The sequence below is a fragment of the Sarcophilus harrisii genome, chromosome 2 (assembly GCF_902635505.1).
Source record: "Sarcophilus harrisii chromosome 2, mSarHar1.11, whole genome shotgun sequence".
Lineage (NCBI taxonomy): Eukaryota > Metazoa > Chordata > Mammalia > Dasyuromorphia > Dasyuridae > Sarcophilus > Sarcophilus harrisii.
Genome location: NC_045427.1, coordinates 150,016,607 through 150,035,290, shown reverse-complemented (window position 1 = coordinate 150,035,290; position 18,684 = coordinate 150,016,607). Strand labels below are relative to the sequence as shown.

General features: G+C 30.9%; 1 protein-coding gene across 4 annotated transcripts in view; it reads right to left on the bottom strand.

The window, feature by feature from the left end:
- Nucleotides 1–18,684, bottom strand: part of RALGAPA2 (Ral GTPase activating protein catalytic subunit alpha 2) — a 409,655-nt gene that overhangs the window by 196,120 nt on the left and 194,851 nt on the right. For all 4 annotated transcript variants that reach the window (XM_031951045.1, XM_031951043.1, XM_031951042.1 and 1 more), the window contains 7 exons: nucleotides 16,666–16,794; nucleotides 15,760–15,818; nucleotides 12,737–12,845; nucleotides 9,239–9,349; nucleotides 7,397–7,465; nucleotides 7,145–7,279; nucleotides 5,192–5,375 (listed from right to left, as the gene is read on the bottom strand). In XM_031951045.1, the coding sequence (XP_031806905.1) occupies nucleotides 5,192–5,375; nucleotides 7,145–7,279; nucleotides 7,397–7,465; nucleotides 9,239–9,349; nucleotides 12,737–12,845; nucleotides 15,760–15,818; nucleotides 16,666–16,794 (796 nt within the window). The remainder of the gene's footprint in view (nucleotides 1–5,191; nucleotides 5,376–7,144; nucleotides 7,280–7,396; nucleotides 7,466–9,238; nucleotides 9,350–12,736; nucleotides 12,846–15,759; nucleotides 15,819–16,665; nucleotides 16,795–18,684) is intronic.

Genomic DNA, 18,684 nt, shown 5'->3' with positions numbered 1-18,684 from the left:
TAAAGAGTCTCCTGGGGGTGGGAGAGTATAGATTGACTTGACAAAGAGAGTGGTCTTTCTTTATGTACAACAATGATGAAATGAAAAAATAATGGAAGAAAATATCTGAATGATATGATATGAGGAAAAATAAAGAATTCTTAGTGAATAGCCTCAGTTTTTTTAAAGTGGAATCTGAAACAAGGTCCTCAGCAGAGAAGGTAAGGAGAAGAAAGACCATGAGAAGTTTAAAGAGGGATGAAAAGGTTCAGAAAAATTATTATGAGTAAGATAGTAACTGATTAGGGAGATGTGAGAGGATTCTCTTGCTGAAGTGAGGGATCAGTTTTAGAACAAATAAAAGGAACAGTTTTTAAACGACTAAAGAGAAATGATTAAGTCAAAATGGTAAAGGAAATAGCTCGTTCACATTTGTCCCTTTTTTTCATTCACAAGACCACCACCCTAGCACAGGCCCTAATGACCTTTTTCATGGATTGTACAGTATCCTTCTAATTGATCTTACTGATTCCAATTGCCCTTTATTTCATCCAGCCTCTAGGTAGCTGTCAAACTGATATTTCCAAAGCATAGTCCTCACTAACCTTGCCACTTCTGCTTCAACAGCTTTAGTGGTTCTCTAATGGGAGGGAGGAAATAAGCATTTATGTAGTATCTCCCATGTGTAGGGCACTGTGCTAAGTTTACTATAATTTCTTAATAAATGATTTACAAAAAATATTCTGCTCTTCTGTTTGGGGTTAAAAACCCTTCATAATATGACTCTAGACTACCTCTCCAGACTTAATGCCTAACATTCTCTTTATCATGATCTAACTTCTAGACAAAGAGGTTTACTTGCTATTCTGCATTCGTGACATTCTATCACCTTTGCACAGGTTGTTCCTCAAATCTGAAATGTATACACTCTTCATCTCTGGCAGCTGGTAGCATAGTAGACAGAGTGCTGGTAATGGAGTCAAGAAAACCTCATTCTGAATTCCAAATTCTCTCCCTCCCTTTGGACCCTTCTCTTCCCCACTGAAAAGGCAAGCAATACGATATTAATTATACATGTGAAATCATACAAAACTTATTTCCACATGATCCATGTTCAGTTCACTGGGTAAATATCAATCTATAGAGGATTTATGGAATGTCATGGGTAAGTGTTACATGGGATGAGAAACCATGTTTGGATTACAGCCTGGAGTGGTAGAGGGAGTATCCATAGCAATAAGATTGTAGATCCATCAGAGTAATGACATATCAGATATCACAATCATTAAGTTGATTGTGATAAAATTCCATTTTAATGCTTGCTGATGAAACCAATAAGAGATGTATAATAAGCCCATTTTTGGAGAGCCTATCTACATTTTGGTTCAGTAGTATAGGCCCTAAAGACCCAGAATCATGTTTTGCCTAGTAACATTTAATTAATCTCTCTTATTAAAATATTCTAAAGGAAAATCAAATTTCCCCAATATTCAAAACTGATTTATCTTCAACATGTCTTGAAACATCAGTTTTTTTTTTAATAACACAAAATATGCATTTGGGTGGAATACTTGTTACATAAGAGTTCTTCATTTTTAAGCATCTTTAAATGTAATTGGGAAACATTGATCCCCTCTTTCTTCTTCTTTTTTTTAAATACAAAATCTCCCTGTGATAGTCAAGGAATTAAAAAAATAAGTTTGCTAACTTTTAGATCTGTTAATATTATGGATTGCTATGAAAAATCTATAAGTAGTGTAAATTCATAGGCTTCTATATATGATCCACAATGATTCATGGACAAGAAATTGCATAACATATATCAACAAAAAATATTATTAGAAAAAGAATTGGAATGGTTTTGCTATAAAATGAGGTTGAGGGACAGGAGAATGACAGTGTAGATGTGACACTGATAATCTTGAAAATGTTAAAAGACCAAAAATATATAGTGCTGGGAAGATACTCTATGGAAGATTTATAGATATAGGTAAGAATCCCATGGAACAAAAAACATAGAAGGGCTGATGTATGCAGGAAAAGCACTTGTACATGTATAATATCCATTACTACAAGGATTCATTAAAATGTTTAAATGCAGTGGTAAGGATGTTTGTAATGTATATCCTTAGTAGAAGAGTCATATATTCATTGGTAGCATAGTCATACATTGAAAATAATTCAAAAGCTGCATTTGGAATCAATAGGAAGTTACAAAGGAACATTATTCTATTACCTTTGAAATTCGATGTTTTTAAATGCCTATCTTGTCAAAAAAGTTGTAATGGTAACATTTTGGATAACAATAGCATGATATTCTGGTGACAAAGCCAATTAGATTCAGAGTTCTGAGATTAAAGGGATAATACAAGCATTACAGAACAACAAGTTCTCCCCAAATTCTAATGAAGCCAGAAGAAAATAAAAATCACAAAATCTTGTCTCGGTCAACTGATAATCAACTGCCTTTACTTGTAGTGGTAAAGAATGAAGGGGAAAAGAATGTGAAAACTCAGAAGGAAAGCTCTATTTCTGCACACATAAATCAAGTACCAGGAATTCTACTAGAGTGGGAAAGGAAATATCTTAATCCTATTGAGAATATATGGGAGAAAGTACAAGTGGTGGAATGAGAATTGAAGAAAAACTGATAAGAATACAATTTAAAAAAAAAATCAAAAGAAGAGGATGTTGAGAGAAGAGGTAAATAATGAGATTCAGAAGTGGCTGGATTCAAAACAGTTAAATATATAAAACACTTATTTTTAAGTCAGAGTTACATTACAAACTAATGGAATTATGTATGAGGTAGCACCTTTTATTGACCTGACTTAGGCCCATTAGGATTGCTTATGCTGGTTTTAAAGAATCAAATTTCAGAGAGGCTCCTAAAGAATACTGAGTCACTTTTTTTCAGTGAACTGTATAAATGTGATTATGTAAAACACTATATTTATCGACTGGGTAAATTTTAGCTCACATAAATTAATGAGGGGATATATATTCTGAGGAAAAATTAAGTTAGATTTAGTGTAAAGGGAAATTCTTGTTTCTTTCATTGAAGTTCATAAACCTGAGTTTCAAAGACTACATAATGATGGCAAATTTTGCTAAGGAGGAAAAAGATATTCAATGTAAATCAAATCTTCACATTAAATTCATGGTTTTTGTATCCTTTCCTATTTCTCTACTCACACAAATATTACCTTATCATAGAACCTCATCATTTCCCATTGAGATTACAATAGCTTCCTAATTAGTGTCCCTGCCTCCAGGGTCTTCTCTCTAATCCACATAGCTGCCAAATTAAAATATTGCCAAATTAATAATAATAATGCCAAAGTTATATTTCTATAACAGTTCTGATCATGTCCTTTCTTTGCTCAGGCAGATTCCTGAGTGGCTTCCACCTATATTCAAAATAAACTTCCATTAGGCACTTAGAGTCCTTCATAATCTGGCTATAAATTTTCTAGACTCATTATTCCTTCACATACATTCAAAAAGAGCCTCCTTATTGTTTGGCCATGTTCACTACACTATCTCTCCTCTCTGAACCTTTGTGAAAGTTGTCACTATACATAGAATGTTCACTTTCATCCATCAATACCTCTTAGAATATCACTCTCCATTTACTTAACTTGATTCTGCCAAATACAACCACTTCTACCACCTTTCTCCACAGAAATTATTTTGCATATGTTATTTTCTTATCTAGTACATGCTGCTTTCACCTTGTACAAAATAAGCTGCTTATTTGGAACAATGCCAAAAGGGCTACAAAACTGTGCATATCCTTTGATACATGTCTCTACTGGGCCTGCATCCCAAAGAGATCATAAAAAAAGTGAAAAGGACCCACATGTACAAAAATGTTTGTAACAGCTCTTTTTGTAATGGCAAGGAATTGGAAACTGGATGGATTCCCATCAATTGGAGAATGGCTGATTAAGTTATGGTATATGAATGTTATAGAATATTATTTTTCTATAAGAAATAATCAGCAGGATGATTTCAGAGAGACCTACATGAACTGATGCTGAGTGAAGTGTAAGAGAACATTGTACACAGCAAGAGGAAAATTATATGATGATCAATTCTGATGGACTTGGCTCTTTTCAACAAGTAGATGATTCAGGCCAATTTCAATAGATTTGTGTTGGAGAGAGCCATCTGAATCCAAAGAGAGGATTGTGGGGACTGAATGTGGATCACAGAAAAGTATTTTCACCTTTATTGTTGTTGTTTGCTTTCTTATTTTTTGTTCTTTCTTATTTTTTGCCCTTTTGATCTGATTTTTCTTGTGCAGCATGTTAAATGTGGAAATATGTTTAGAAAAAGTGCACGTTTAACCTATATTAGATAACTTGCTGTCTCATGGAGAGGTGAGGAGGAAGGGAAGGAGAAAAATTTGGAACACAAGGTTTTGCAAGGGTGAGAGTTGAAAACTATCTTTGCATGTATTTCAAAAAAAAAATAAAAAGCCATTAATATAAAAAAATTTGAATAAAATTACACTGGAAAAAAAAATAAGGTCCTTGAAGGCAGGGACTGTTTTCATCATCCCTAACTTGGCATAGTATCTGATGCTTAATAAATGCTTACTAAATTAAAAAAATATTTTTATATCTCCAATTAGACACTTTCTATCCCCCATGAGGGGCAGCATGTTGTAGTACACAGAAAGCCAGATTTGAAGCCAGGCGAAAATGAATTCAAATAAATCTTTTGACACATACTGGCTGTGTGACCCTAGGCAAATTAATTAAATTCTCAATGCTCTAGACGGTTCTATAAGACTCTAAATTGCCAGCTTATAAGGGAAAGTGAGTTTCTCCTCAAGGAGTTCCTTTTAACAATGAAATCATAGGTTTAGTTCCTATCCCTCTCTTGTACAGTATGAATGAATTAAAAATTATAGAAGAATATGGGGAAGAATAAAAGAAAAGGGGAGAAAGACAAAAGGATTTATATACCACCTTCTAGATACAGAAGGTAGCTAGATAAAGGAAAAACAAGATCCAGCTCTAACAAATACACATTCCCTGAGCATGAAAATTTTAAAATCCTTGCAATACTGGTAATATTGAGAGAAAGATCCTGATCCAATTCTGATGTAGAGAAACAGTAAAAAGAAAAGTCATTGCTTTTGCTACTCTATCCCGCCACAATTGATAATGTGGTAAGTCCCTGGAAATGGGGAGTTTCTCACCTTCAGCAACAGTAAGTAGGTTCCCCAATTCTGTTGAAGAATGATACTGTACAGGCTCAGAATTCCGTACATTTGCCAGTGGCAAAAAAGGATCATAATCAGAAGATGAAAGATCAGCCAGAGTCAATGTGTAGTGACTTTGCTGAGTATATGTGCTTGAGCCAGAAACACAACAGTGCAAAACCTACAAAAATATAATAGAAAATGGGATTAAGGAATGTGGTTAAAAAATTAAAAGGTCATTATGCAGACAACCTACTTTACAACAATTAGAAAGGCCTAATTTTTACCTTAGTGAAATTATCTTGTGACAAGTACAGCAAGCTCAAAGGAAAACAAAATTAAATTACAAGTAATCCTTATGTAGCACCAAAAATATATTCTCTGAGCAATAAAAATGCTACACAAACGTTTTCTGAGCAAGAAAATTTGGTCACAAGATGATACATAAGAGCAGAATGTGAATATTGAGAGAGAAGTTTTGTGGTACAAGTGTACTATAGAAAGAAATCATCCATGGGGTGGAAATGGAGGTCAGTATTATTAAAGTTAAACTAAAGAGGATAAAAAAATATTATAAGCCTTTCTAGTTCAGTCACAGTCCAAGAAACACAATATCCATTATGAGATAATTTTTATGTATTTGATGAAATCAAGAAAAAAGGCATGTTAAAAAGATCCCAATCTAAAATACAAAAAAATGGATTAATCTTATTATTACATGATTAAACGCCCTGAACATCAAGTATTATTTTTAAAATGGGAATAATTAAAGGTATTCTTTTTTTGTATTTTTGTACATATATATAACCATGCAAATATCACATCCATAAAATCATTTTGAGTACTGGGTAGGAATGTATATGGTAGTTTTGATATATTTCCTTTTGTAAATTCTAAAGTGAAAAAAAAAACCCTAAGTAAATTCATTTTTGCATAAAGTTTTAATAAAGATATATAATACTTTAATAGATACTACAGAAACATTTTAAATTTAAACATGGTATGTTCAAGTCTAAAACAGTTCCATACTGTAAGACTGATAATGTGCTACACATTTTCTTTGGAGAGTTTAGATATAAAATTGTGTAACTAACTAAAATCATAAGAACAGCACTGGGTAAAGTATAGCTAAGAAGACAGTGTAATACTGTTAAAGCAACACTTAGCATATGTAATTCATTTACTATCATTGAAAAGTCATTATTATTAGTTAAAATGAAAGAAAATCTATCCAATAAAAATAAACTGGTATCAAGGCCAATTTTACCCAAAAAGGTAATCAGTCATGTCATTAAAGCTATCCTTATAAGCAAAATATTATTTTAGAGAAATAATTGAGTACTTAAATAGTGCCTTGTACATAAGGGTTTAATAAATGCTTGTTTACTTAAAGCAATGTAAAATAGCTTTTCATTTAGTTAATTTGGTTTGTATCAAAGATATAAGTTTATGTGCATTATAACCACAGGAACAATAGGGAATTAATAAGATTCTAATTTAGTTACTCTGAATCTAATTGAATTTTCAAAGATTTAGGTAAGAAAATGAAATATTTTTATCCTGTCCTTAAAATACATCAACTAAAACGAGTATTTCAATAGCCAGTCAACATATAAATATTTAGTATCTAGTCTGGGTTAAACACTTTGTTGAATACTGGGAATACAAAGAAAGGAAAGACAGAACCTGACCTCAAGGAGCTAAATATCTAATGGAGAAATCAATAGGTAAACAACTATGCACAAATAAGCTATATACAGGATAAATAAGAAATAATCAACAGAGGAACAGAAGTAGAATTAAGAGAGATTAGGCTCCATATAAAGTAAGATTATATCAGGAACTTGAGCTTGGAGATGAAGATGAGGAGAGAGAGCATTCCAGACATGGGAGATTCTATGTTAAGACTCTCAGAATAATTAAAAGTTCCAAAGAAAATCATCAACTTACCCTATAAATGTAATCTAGTAAAGGGGCTCTAGATGAATGCTGATCTTCAAGAACAGTAGATACTTGATGCATCAGGGTTTTCATTGGCAATGCCATGCACCAATCCAACAAGCACAGTAAAAGAGAAACAATAAACTATAGAAGAAATACACAATTATTTATGACACAATTCTTGTCATTCTTCAGCATAAATAATGCTGCATTTGTATGTAACTGTAGAAAGATTTCTATGAATATAGTAATATTACCTACCTTTTTATCTGTTTCTACTGAAGAGTATTCAGCACTTGGTAAAAGAAATGCAATTGTGGCCACAAGGATCTGCAAACCAGAATAACACTTTGGAATTTAAAGGTTTAAAAAAAAAAAAAAAAGACATTCATAAGAAAACCAAATTCCTTGCAAACTTACTTCCCCTAAAAGAAAGTTATACAAGGAAGGAGAGAATTTAGGGAAATGTGTATAAATTATGAGAATTCGAACAGCATATATGTGACAGAGTGTGAGAGAGAGTGTGAAAGAGTGAGAGAGAAGAGAGAGAGAGAGAGAGAACCTTAGAACACTGTATCATTTAGTAATTACCAGAAATCAACAAAATCTGAAGCTGATTTTAATTACCAGGTACCTGATAGCAATGTGTATTTGGGCTTGAGGAGATTTCTTCAGATTAAGCACATATGAATCTAGCCAATCACAAAAGTAGGAGTTTTAACATTTTTATCAGTGACTTGATTAAAGGTATATATTGAAGATGTATCACATTTGCAAACAAAAATATTTGAGAATCGTGCTTAACACACTGAGTCACAAGATCTAAAAAGATTCTAGTAGGTAATTGGCCAAACTGAATAAAGTAAAATTTAATTGGGACAAATATAGTCTTTCAAATGGATTTTTATAAAAATCAATGGCATAAACACAAGATAAGGGAAAGTATGTCTAAGCCTGCATGAAAATCATATGAAAGTTTTACTGAATTACTGATTCAACTACGTGATGAAAGGCAAGAAAAAATAATGTAATATTAAACTGTATTGTACCACTTCGAGGGATAAAGAGGTAATTATTTTCCTCTAAACTGCACTGACTGACTGGTCTGGTATATTGGGTTGGGCACAAATTCTGGACACCACAAATTAGGCGGAATGTTATAAATTGGGGAGTGTGCAAAGGAGGGAAATCAGGATTGAAGGGCTTGTGGGAATGTTAAATAAGGAAAAGACCTGATAGGACATAATAATTATTTGTTAAAATTTTTTAAATTTGTCACCTGGAGCAGTGATTACACTTGCTCTGCTAGGTCACAGCTAGATGCAATGGGCAAAAGTATAAATGAAAATCCACATTTAGGAAGATGATAAGGAAAATCATGCTAATAATCAGAGCTATCCAAATGTGTAATGGGCTCTTTCTCAAGAGGCAATGGTTTCCCCAAAATTAGAAGTCATCAAAAGTTTCATGACCATTTTTTCATGTTGTAGAGAATAAAATTCTTTGTCAGGAAGGGGTTGTACTAAATAGCTATTGTAGTCCTTCCCCATTTGAAAAATTGATATTCCTCAACTAATTCTGTTATAATGAAGCAACTAAATTTACTGTAGGAAATTTTTTTCCAGAAAAAATGAAAAGTTGCATTCTTTGGATAATAAGGAAATCTCCTCAAGAAGAGGCATCCAATCAATTCTTTGCTGGTACCATCCAAACTGCTTTCAGTAAGTATAAGGATGTATTTACAAAAGTTCAAAAACTGAATTTGTTTTAGTTGTCTTCTAAATTTTGTTAGTATAAGAACTGTCTTCCACTAGTGACTACTTCCTTTATTACTAACCAGAATCAAATTGAGTTAGAGCTTAATGAATTTTAATCCCTCTCTCCAAGTCTTTAAGACAAAGTATATCTGACTACTACTGATGTATGTTATAGAAGGAATGTTTTCTCTTGTATGGATTGGACTAGATCATTCATGCTGTCCTTTTCATCTGTGAAAATTATTTAATCCCTTTTTCTCTCCATCAGTTTGTATGTCTTGAGTATTACAAAATACAACATAAAAAGTAAACAGTTATATCTTAACAATGCAAAAAGTAGACCTACTTCAGTAATTTTCCGTGGCAAAGAGTTGTCATATTTCTGAAGCTTTTCCCAATAGGACACGAGCAACTGAAGGATATCACAAGCTACCTGAGCCACCACCTTATTAGGAAACTATAAAAGAAAAGAAATACTAAAATCAGTCTCATAAAAGTAAATACATACACAAATATAAATATACAATTAGTGAGAATCTTTTTACTGTTTAAGACATTTATATATTTCTTGGCACAGGGGGAAATAGCTTTATTCTTTTCCAAGATAATGTTGGCCCATAAAATAATGATATTAGATATAATTTGGCTCTATTTACTCTGTGTGTGTGTGTATGAGATATGGCATATTAGGGAGAAATGAGAATCCAGAAAAAAAAAAAGGAAGTCATTAACAATGGGAAACTGAAGAAAGAGCAAGAATAACAAGGACTTAGAAAAACCAATTATAATAATGATAACTCTAACAATGTTAGAATAAGCAGCTTCAATCAGATGGTAAGAACAGAAGACACTGCAAATGAACTAAATCTTGTCCTTCATCTCATGGGTACTTTATGTTGAGAGATATTGTGATATAGTGACAAGAGCACTGGGTGTGGAACTTAAGGACCTGAGTTTGTCTTGGTTTCGGTCCTTTTCCTTTGGTGATCTTAAGCAAGTAATGAAATCTCTGCATTTTTGCACCTCACTTTTCTCATTTATAAAATGAAGGAGTTGGACTTAAATGATTTTTAAGGTTGCTTCTTCTTTTATAACTATGCTTTCTATGTAGTGCTAAAAATTATGGCCTCCTTGTGTTTAGTAATAGATATGTAGACTTGTTCTAGTAAGTCCTGGCTACATTTTTTCCCCCACAAATGTTTAAGCCCAAGGCAGTATGAATAATGTCACTCAAAATATTCCAGCAGTGAAATCCTTTTTTTCTGAGTTTTTTTTTTTTAATATAATGGGGTTAGTGGGTATTATCTGCTATATAATTTATTAGGGGTCAGTGTATAAATTCAGATTTGAATTATATGAATAATATATTTCATGATTTTTCTACAGCAAATTTGACATTTTATTTTATTAAGCTTGAATTTTAAAATGTATGTTTTTGGAAAAGACATTTGAGCTTTACAGATAATTATCCTTTAAAATTTTTGTTTTGATATTTTTGATATTACCAAAATTTTTCTCACTGTATGTTCTCCTGTACACTAAGAAAACTATCCCATATAAAAATGTTTTTAAGGAAAAAAAATAGCAAACTGACACATACATTGAAAAACATCTAAAATATGTGAAGTGTACCACACTTCCTCAAAAGAGTGAAATGAGAATTCTTCTCTTAGCTCTTCTTAGGAGCCACACTTATTCTTTCTCATTTTGTGACTTTCACTTTTGATTGTTTTGTGTTTTTTTTCCTCTTTACATTGAAGTAGTCATTATATATATTATTTTCTTGACTCGGCTTTTTTGTCTTGACTCAGCTATCAAGTAATAGAAGTCTTTCCATGCTTCTCTATTTTGATCATATTTGTCATTTCTTACAGCTTAGTTATATTCCATTACATTCAGGTATTGGAATTTTATTTAACTTATGTGCAATCAGGGGTCTTCTATTTTGTTTCTAATTTTTTGCTATCACAAAAAGTGCTGGTTTAAATATACTGGTGTATGTGCAAACTATGCAGTTATATTTTCATATATGATTAATATTTACTTTGTAATTGAAGCAAATGCTCTTAACCTGGGACTCATGTTCTCATTTTGTTTTTTTAATTGAACTATCAGTTCTAGGCAAGACTTCCCAAAGTCCATGTGCAGCCTTCATCTCTCCTGAATTTCAGTCTCACATTTCCAAATGTTCAAAATCCTCCTCAATATCTCCCATGCCCCACAGAAATTTCAAACTCAATATGTTCAAAATACAAATCATTACCTTTCCTCTTAAATTCGCCACTTAATATAAGAATTATCACCATCTCTTCCTATTCACTTACACTTCATATCCATTCAATTGAAAATTCTTGCCAATTTCAACCTTTAAAATCTTGCTTCCAACCTCTATTTCCTACTTAGAACACAATACTTTTCCAGGCCCATATTACTTTTACTGTGGACTACTGCAATAGTAATTGAAGTCTCTTCTGCATCCAGTAATTTCCTTTTCTAACCCATATTCCACATAGCTGCTAAGTTGATATTCCTTAAACTTAAGGTCTGAGCATATCACTCTCCTATTCAAAAAACCTCTGGTATTCAATACCCTTCAAAACCTGCTCCTTTCCACTCCCTTCCATTCTTCTTATACCTTATACCCTACTAAATGTTCTTGAATCAAAAAAACACTAGCTTCCTAACCGTTTTATACACAAAATTGCCAAAGTCTGAGCATTTTCATTAGCTGTCCTGTCTTCCTGGAATTTTTTGCCTTTTTATGTCCATCTCCTGGCTTCCTTTATGTTCCACCTAAAATCTAGCCTTTTGCAAATAGCTTTTCCTAATATTGCTTAAATTCTGTATCATTTTTTTACTGACCTCTACTTTAACCTGTAGATAGCTTGTTTAAACATAATTGTTTGAGCTCTTAAGAAATTATTTTGTGCCTTTCTTTGTACCCATAATGCTTAGCAAAATGCCTGGCATTACCATTAGCATTGAAATATCCTTCTTTAAGAAATTTGAAATATCTTCTGAAACACAGCTGTACTAGATGTGATGATTGTTTTATTTTTTTTTAGTTCCAATAATATAATAAGAATTTTGAAATTCTACAATATGTAAAGGTATGTGCATATGACTAATCTCAGTAAGACAATTTCTAAATCATGATTACTTTACTCAAAAATGATCTATACTTTAAAAATTTTTGCTGTTGTCCCTTTTATTTACCTCTTTTACTCAAGTACTAATATAGGAGTTAGGACTTCTCAAAGTCATCTGAGAATTGCCAATAAGGGCTTTACCTCCTAAGGAAGTAGTAGATGAAAGAATCAGAGGACAAATATAAGTGCTACCACCTGCATTTTTGATTTCCTTCACAAGCCAATTGTACAATAATTCAGAGTCTGATTCTTTTTGTACAGCAAAATAATGTTTTGGTCATGTATACTTATTGTGTATCTAAGTTATATTTTAATATATTTTAACATCTACTGGTCATCCTGACATTTAGGGGAGGGGGTGGGGGGGTAAGAGGTGAAAAATTGGAACAAGAGGTTTGGCAATTGTTAATGCTGTAAAGTTACCCATGTATATATCCTGTAAATAAAAGGCTATTAAATTTAAAAAAAAAAACAAAAAAACAAAAAAAAAAAAACAAATATAAGTGCTACTTTAGCTACCTTTTGTGTTTTGCATGTTTTGTAAATTGTTGGGGGGAAGGGAAGTATGGAAAAAAGTGAACAACAAACAATACATTGGGCTCTTAGTAAGAAAAATCTGACCCAATTCAAATTACAAGTGAATTTTTAATATATAGAAAACACTTTAATTTTATATTAAAATCATGAATGAATACCTTTAAAGTTACGCCTATAACATTGATTGCAGCCTTTACTTTTGGATGGTTTGTACACTGAATAAGCTCTTCACATATCCAAAGTCCAAGGCAGCATACAGAAATACATCTTTAAAAAAAGGAAAAATTCTTTATGAAACTTGCAAACTATTAATGGTATGTTTTAATATGTTTATATGAAATAAAAAACAGAAATAAAGTCCTCTCTGTAAACTGCTTTCCTATAGGATACAAAATTTGGCTCTTTTTACCACATAAATACGGTGGGGAAAATGTTATATATTCATAATACACATTAAAATATCTTAGAAGAAACATATGTTCAATATATTTTGACATGTATGACAAAATTTATTTCAAATATAATTTTTTTAAAAGTCTCAAAAGCTTCTTTTTTGGAAGTTCTCCTTTAAGTTATAAAATCTTCACAAACATCAAAACATTATGTTCTCTTTAGATTAAAATTTTAATGAAACTAAAATTCAAAGTACATTTCAGAAGGCTAAAAGACTTAAGATATAGAAAAGCTTTTTCTTCAAGCAACACTGTCCTTTAAAAATCATTACCTACAAAATCATTTCAAATCCTTTGGTTTAATATATTGACTTATTTTCTTTGTTAGTGACTAAGAAATTTTCATTTTAATAATGGATTTAGTCTTCATCCTTACAAAGTAAATTCAAAGGTTTGTTCTAATACCCAATGCCTTTAAGATTTAAAAGAAACTTCAAACTATTATTTGGAAAACTAGTAGTACATTTAACCACTTTTTATTCATAGACATTATTTATCTGCTAGATTCTACATGTCACATTTGAGAATGATACATTATGTTCAGTTTTTATATTGTTTGGGGTTCCTTTTTCAATTTAAGCAGCTCATTAAATTTAACTTTCTTAATCAGCCATACCTTTATTTAAATATAGTAAAATATATTGAATATATTAGAGAAACTCTTTCTAATATTCTCCAAATATAAAAATAACATAAATTCAATCAAAAAGCCTAAAATGATCCAAATAGCTTACAAAATTAGCATTAATCTAATTCAACTACAGTATTATACGTGGATTGGATTGTACTTGTAACCCTGAATTTTTCCTTCTGTCTTGCCCAATAAATATTTTATCTACTTCATACCTTGTTTCATAAATAATTTTCATAGTATTCTTTCTGGTAATTTTTATTAATTATTGCTTTTAAATCTTACTTTCTGGAAATTGTTCTTTCAAATTTTTTCCTTTTCCATAATTCTATAATATCATAAAAAATTTGTAATTTACTTCAACTCACACTCAAATTGTTCAAACCAGAAGAATATGCATCAGTTAGAAACCTATTCACAGTTTTTTTATATCATTTACTGTCCTTTTCTAAGTTTCCTCAACTATGTAGAAATAATCTGAAATATCTTTATTTTTCCTCACACATTTTTAAATACAACAGAGAATATTCATTAGAATATCAATACAAATATTATTTTTTGCTATGAAGATGTCAATTGTGAATATATACTATCCTGGTTGCCAAACACCATAAGAATGGGTTTTTCATTTCTTAGAAACTTGCATTAATCATTTTATTTTTTTGTTATTTATTATCACTTTGCCTATTAAAATTTAATATACCTCCTAAAACTACCCTTGAATTTTCATTGTACAAATTTTTCATATCTCTTTCTCTGAAGCATAATAAAGAAAAGCCTTACATAACAGCATAGCTATTTTTCATGCCCACATCAATTGTTATTTTGCCCTATTTCTCTTACCAATCTTTCAAAAAGCTATGTCTTATATTACACTGAATTTTACCCATGTTGAATCTGAGAGAACATGTTATATTAGATAAAGAGACACCCTATTAGTTGGGATGACCTGGGTTCAAGACTGCCTCTGATACTTATTGAATCAATGATCCTTGGGTCAAGTCACCTATGACTTGCATTAAACTACATGCAAATTGCAGGACAGCTGCCAATATGCAGTGGTCAGGAAGTTTTCTAATCAAAAGTTCTCTATACCAATTAAAAACAGATCCAACCAAATCCAAATTACTATTATTCAATCAAAAAATGTTTCCCTACTATTTTACACTATTTAAATATTCATTTAAAATCTGATGTTCTTTACTTCCCACAGAAATCTGAAAAGCAATATATACATTGCATAAGGAGTATGAGGTTGAATCTTCTGACTAGTTATTCTAGCTTCCTAATTTCATCATTCTTGCCAATCTTTGCATTTAATAGTCTACACAAGTCCCAAACCACTGATGTTGAAGAAAAATCTCCCATTGGGTATATACAGTAATCATTTTAGGAATTAATCTTTTTAGATCATCACTTAAAGAAAGATGTATCTTCTACTACTTTGTGGATACATTTTCATCATTTAGGACTTTTTCATTTATTTTGCATTTCTTATCTCAACAATTATAACCACATTTCTATTACCCTCATTATTATATTCTCTAGGCAAAAAAAAGGTTGCTTAAGAAAGAAATGCTTTCATGTCATACTAATAAATGTTAACCTCAATGTTTAAGTAAATTATCCCAGTATCATTGTCTCTTCTGATTAATGCAGTCTTTAGAGATATTACTTACTTTCTTTATCCTTTAGTAATGAATAAAAGAACATAGCTCACTGTTTACTCATTAAGTTAAAGATTCCTTGAATATATTCAATCAATAAAATAATAAAGGAAATATTGTTTTTTTAAAGCCATTCTTTGGAAAAAGTTAAATAAATTTCCTTTGTCAGTTAATTGCTTTAAAAATTACATGTCACAATTTAATAAAGAAACAATTTTCAAAAAGGATATACAAAATTTTTAAATTTAACTTGATATATTGAATCAATGTTACAGGCCAAATACGTCATCTTACAAGAAGTTACTTAAAATATTTTTAACTATACTTAAATGAACTGTTTTTAGCCAAACAAGCTATTTCACACGAAAATGTTTATATACTGATTTTCTAGCTTAAAAGTCTAAATAGTTTACCTTCTATTTGACATTTACCTTGCACCTTCACATGGCTCATCTGTTGCATTCTTCAGTAAAATATTTATGAGGTAATGCTAAAACACAAAATAAAAGGGCAGGGGGGAAGCTTTGCATCAAAGGAGTTTTTTGTTTTGTTTTGTTTTGCTTTTAATCAGATATAATTTACTATTTTCCAGGCAACCACTATAATACTAGGAACTTTAGAAAGAATTCATAAAGGGCTTGAGGTAGAAGAAGTAGCCTAAATATATAAATTTAAGTATGGCCTTTGTAAATGGGAGAATAACAAGGTGTACAGAGATATAAATATGTGAAGAAATTAAGATTATGATAAAATTCAGTTGCAAAATATTTATTTTTACATTAGATGAAAAAAGAATATATCTTTAAGATTTATTATATTTATAAACCAAAGTTTTTGTAGAATTTGTGTTACAGAAAAAGGTTTTTTTAAAGAACAAGGAAAAAAGCTTCCTTTCCCTTAAGTGCCCCCCAAACAATTTGCCTTTTATATTTTTAAAAACATTTTTACTTTTGAAATTATTTTTAAAAATAAAAAGGTGAATTTTATTCTCATTCAATTGTTACTGATTTGTTTGACTGCTGACGCCAGAGTATACAATTAGAGATGCTCAAGAAAAAAGAAACAGTCATAATCAAAAGAACAACAATAAAAAACTACAGAGAAAAAAAAATCTTCAAGTTTAACTACCAATCATTGCTTAACATTAGATAAAATGGAGGTCTGCAAATTGTCATGAAACATTTCAGTAGTAAAACTATTAGTTAGCTTATTTTAAAAACTCTCCCTTTTTTTTTAATGAGTTTTTAATAGCATAACGTGATAACAACATATCTAATTATGTTAATCAAAGGTCATATTTTAGAAAATTTAAAAAGGATATCCATATTTTAATTTACTTTGATGTCTTCAGATCCAGTAACAACTCCATCGATTTCAGGAACTGACTGAAGTAATGGAATTTTTGTATAAATGTTGGGAAAACAAACAAGAGAACCCAGAATGGTGTGAGCTTCTGAGCGTGGGGCCTGTAGAATAAAAAAAAAATAAATAGAAAATAGAAAATTTTTTATACCTCAGGAAAAAAAAGCTTTGAAAAATTTACTAAAATAAATTTTGGTTTTTCATAGGTTTTTTGGTTGGATGGGTTTTAGTTCTAATTCACCAACAATGACATGTTATAATCAATCAAATATTTATTGAGTGCCTACTATGTGCCAGGTGCTGTGTTAAGTGCTGGGGATACAAAAAGAGGCAAAAGATTTATCTCTGTCCTCATGAAGTTTATAATCTAGTGGAGAAACAAAAGAAGCAAAAAATTATTCAAGGTATACCTTGGAGACTTCCAACCTTGAAACCAGGAAATTCTACATTCAAGTCTCACTTCTGAAACCTCTTAGCTGTATGACACTGGAAAAGTTACTTAACTTCTCAGTGATATACACTATATATGACAACTCACATCTAGTTAATTATTTTAAATGATTAGGTGTCAAGAAGGTGTCAACTTGAATTGATAAAGGGAATTTCATCATTCAGGCCATACCAATAAAATCACATCCTAAAGTATAATAGAAGGAAAAATTCATGTATTGAACTGGTATCATGAAATATTAAAAACAAACAAACAAACAAACAATAAAGAGACTACCTACAGAATAGCTGATTGGTTCACACAGATTTATGGAAATACACAGATAAGAATTACACAGTATAAGATTTAGATGACTTGTAATCTGCATTAATGGAATGAGTTCTCTATAATGATGAGCTCTTGCATCTACTATTGATCACCATACCTCATTAATTACCTTTATGAATTGCTGTATTTGAAAATATTTATCCTCTAATACTAAATATACTTATGAGGAGAAAACAAATGAAGTTAGAAATTGAAGTTAGAAAATATTCTCAAAATTAATAGCAATTCCCAATAATAAAACAATGGCAAATGAAAGGAAAATACCATGCCAAAAAACAAAATTTATGAAATATTTTGGAATCACTCTATCAATCATACAAAAATATTTTTTTGAATCAACCACAACGTGCTCTATAAGAAATTTTAAAAAAAATGCAGATAGGTGGGGGAATAATCAGTCATCAAGGCCAGGTTCTAGTACCACAACACAATAAAACTGATAATACTATAATAACAAAATTCATTAAGAAAAACAAAATATCTAGGATGATAAAGAGAAATTTAAAAAAAAAAGAGGCAGGGATAAAGGGAGAAATAGATATCAAAGCCATTTAGTATTAGTGAACATAAGTAGGTCAATGAAACAGATTAAGAAAAGGAAGAATCAGAAACAATGAATTCATAAAAATAAAGTGGAAAACAAATTATTCAAAAAAAAAATCCCTTTGTGATGAAAACAACTAGGAAAACTAGAAAGGAATCTGGCAAAATAGTGTTAGCTGACATCTTATCCCACAATCCACTACAAATTCTAAATACAAACAAGAATAAGAGAAATGGATCAGATACCTTTCACAATTGTGAGACTGTATACTTAACAAAACATATATACAATATCTAAAAATTTTAAAAGGCAGAAAATTAGTCAAAGGATAGTTTAAAAAATTTTAATAAACGAAAAGTTATCAAAAGAAAAACTACAAAAGGATCTCCAAATGAAGGAATGCTACATATAACTAATAAGAGAAATACAAGTCAAAATCAACTTGAGCCTTCATTTCTTACACTGCAAATGGACAACACTGACAAAGATGGCAAAGTCAAGTTTGAAAAGATTGAGGGAAGACAGGAACACTAGAGCATTGTTTGTGGAGCTGTACATCAGTGTATTATATTGGAAAGCAATTTGGATTTATGCAAATAAAATAATTAAAATGCTCAGACTCTTTGACCAAAGATTCTAGAACTATAAACAGATACCCTAAGGCCATCCTTG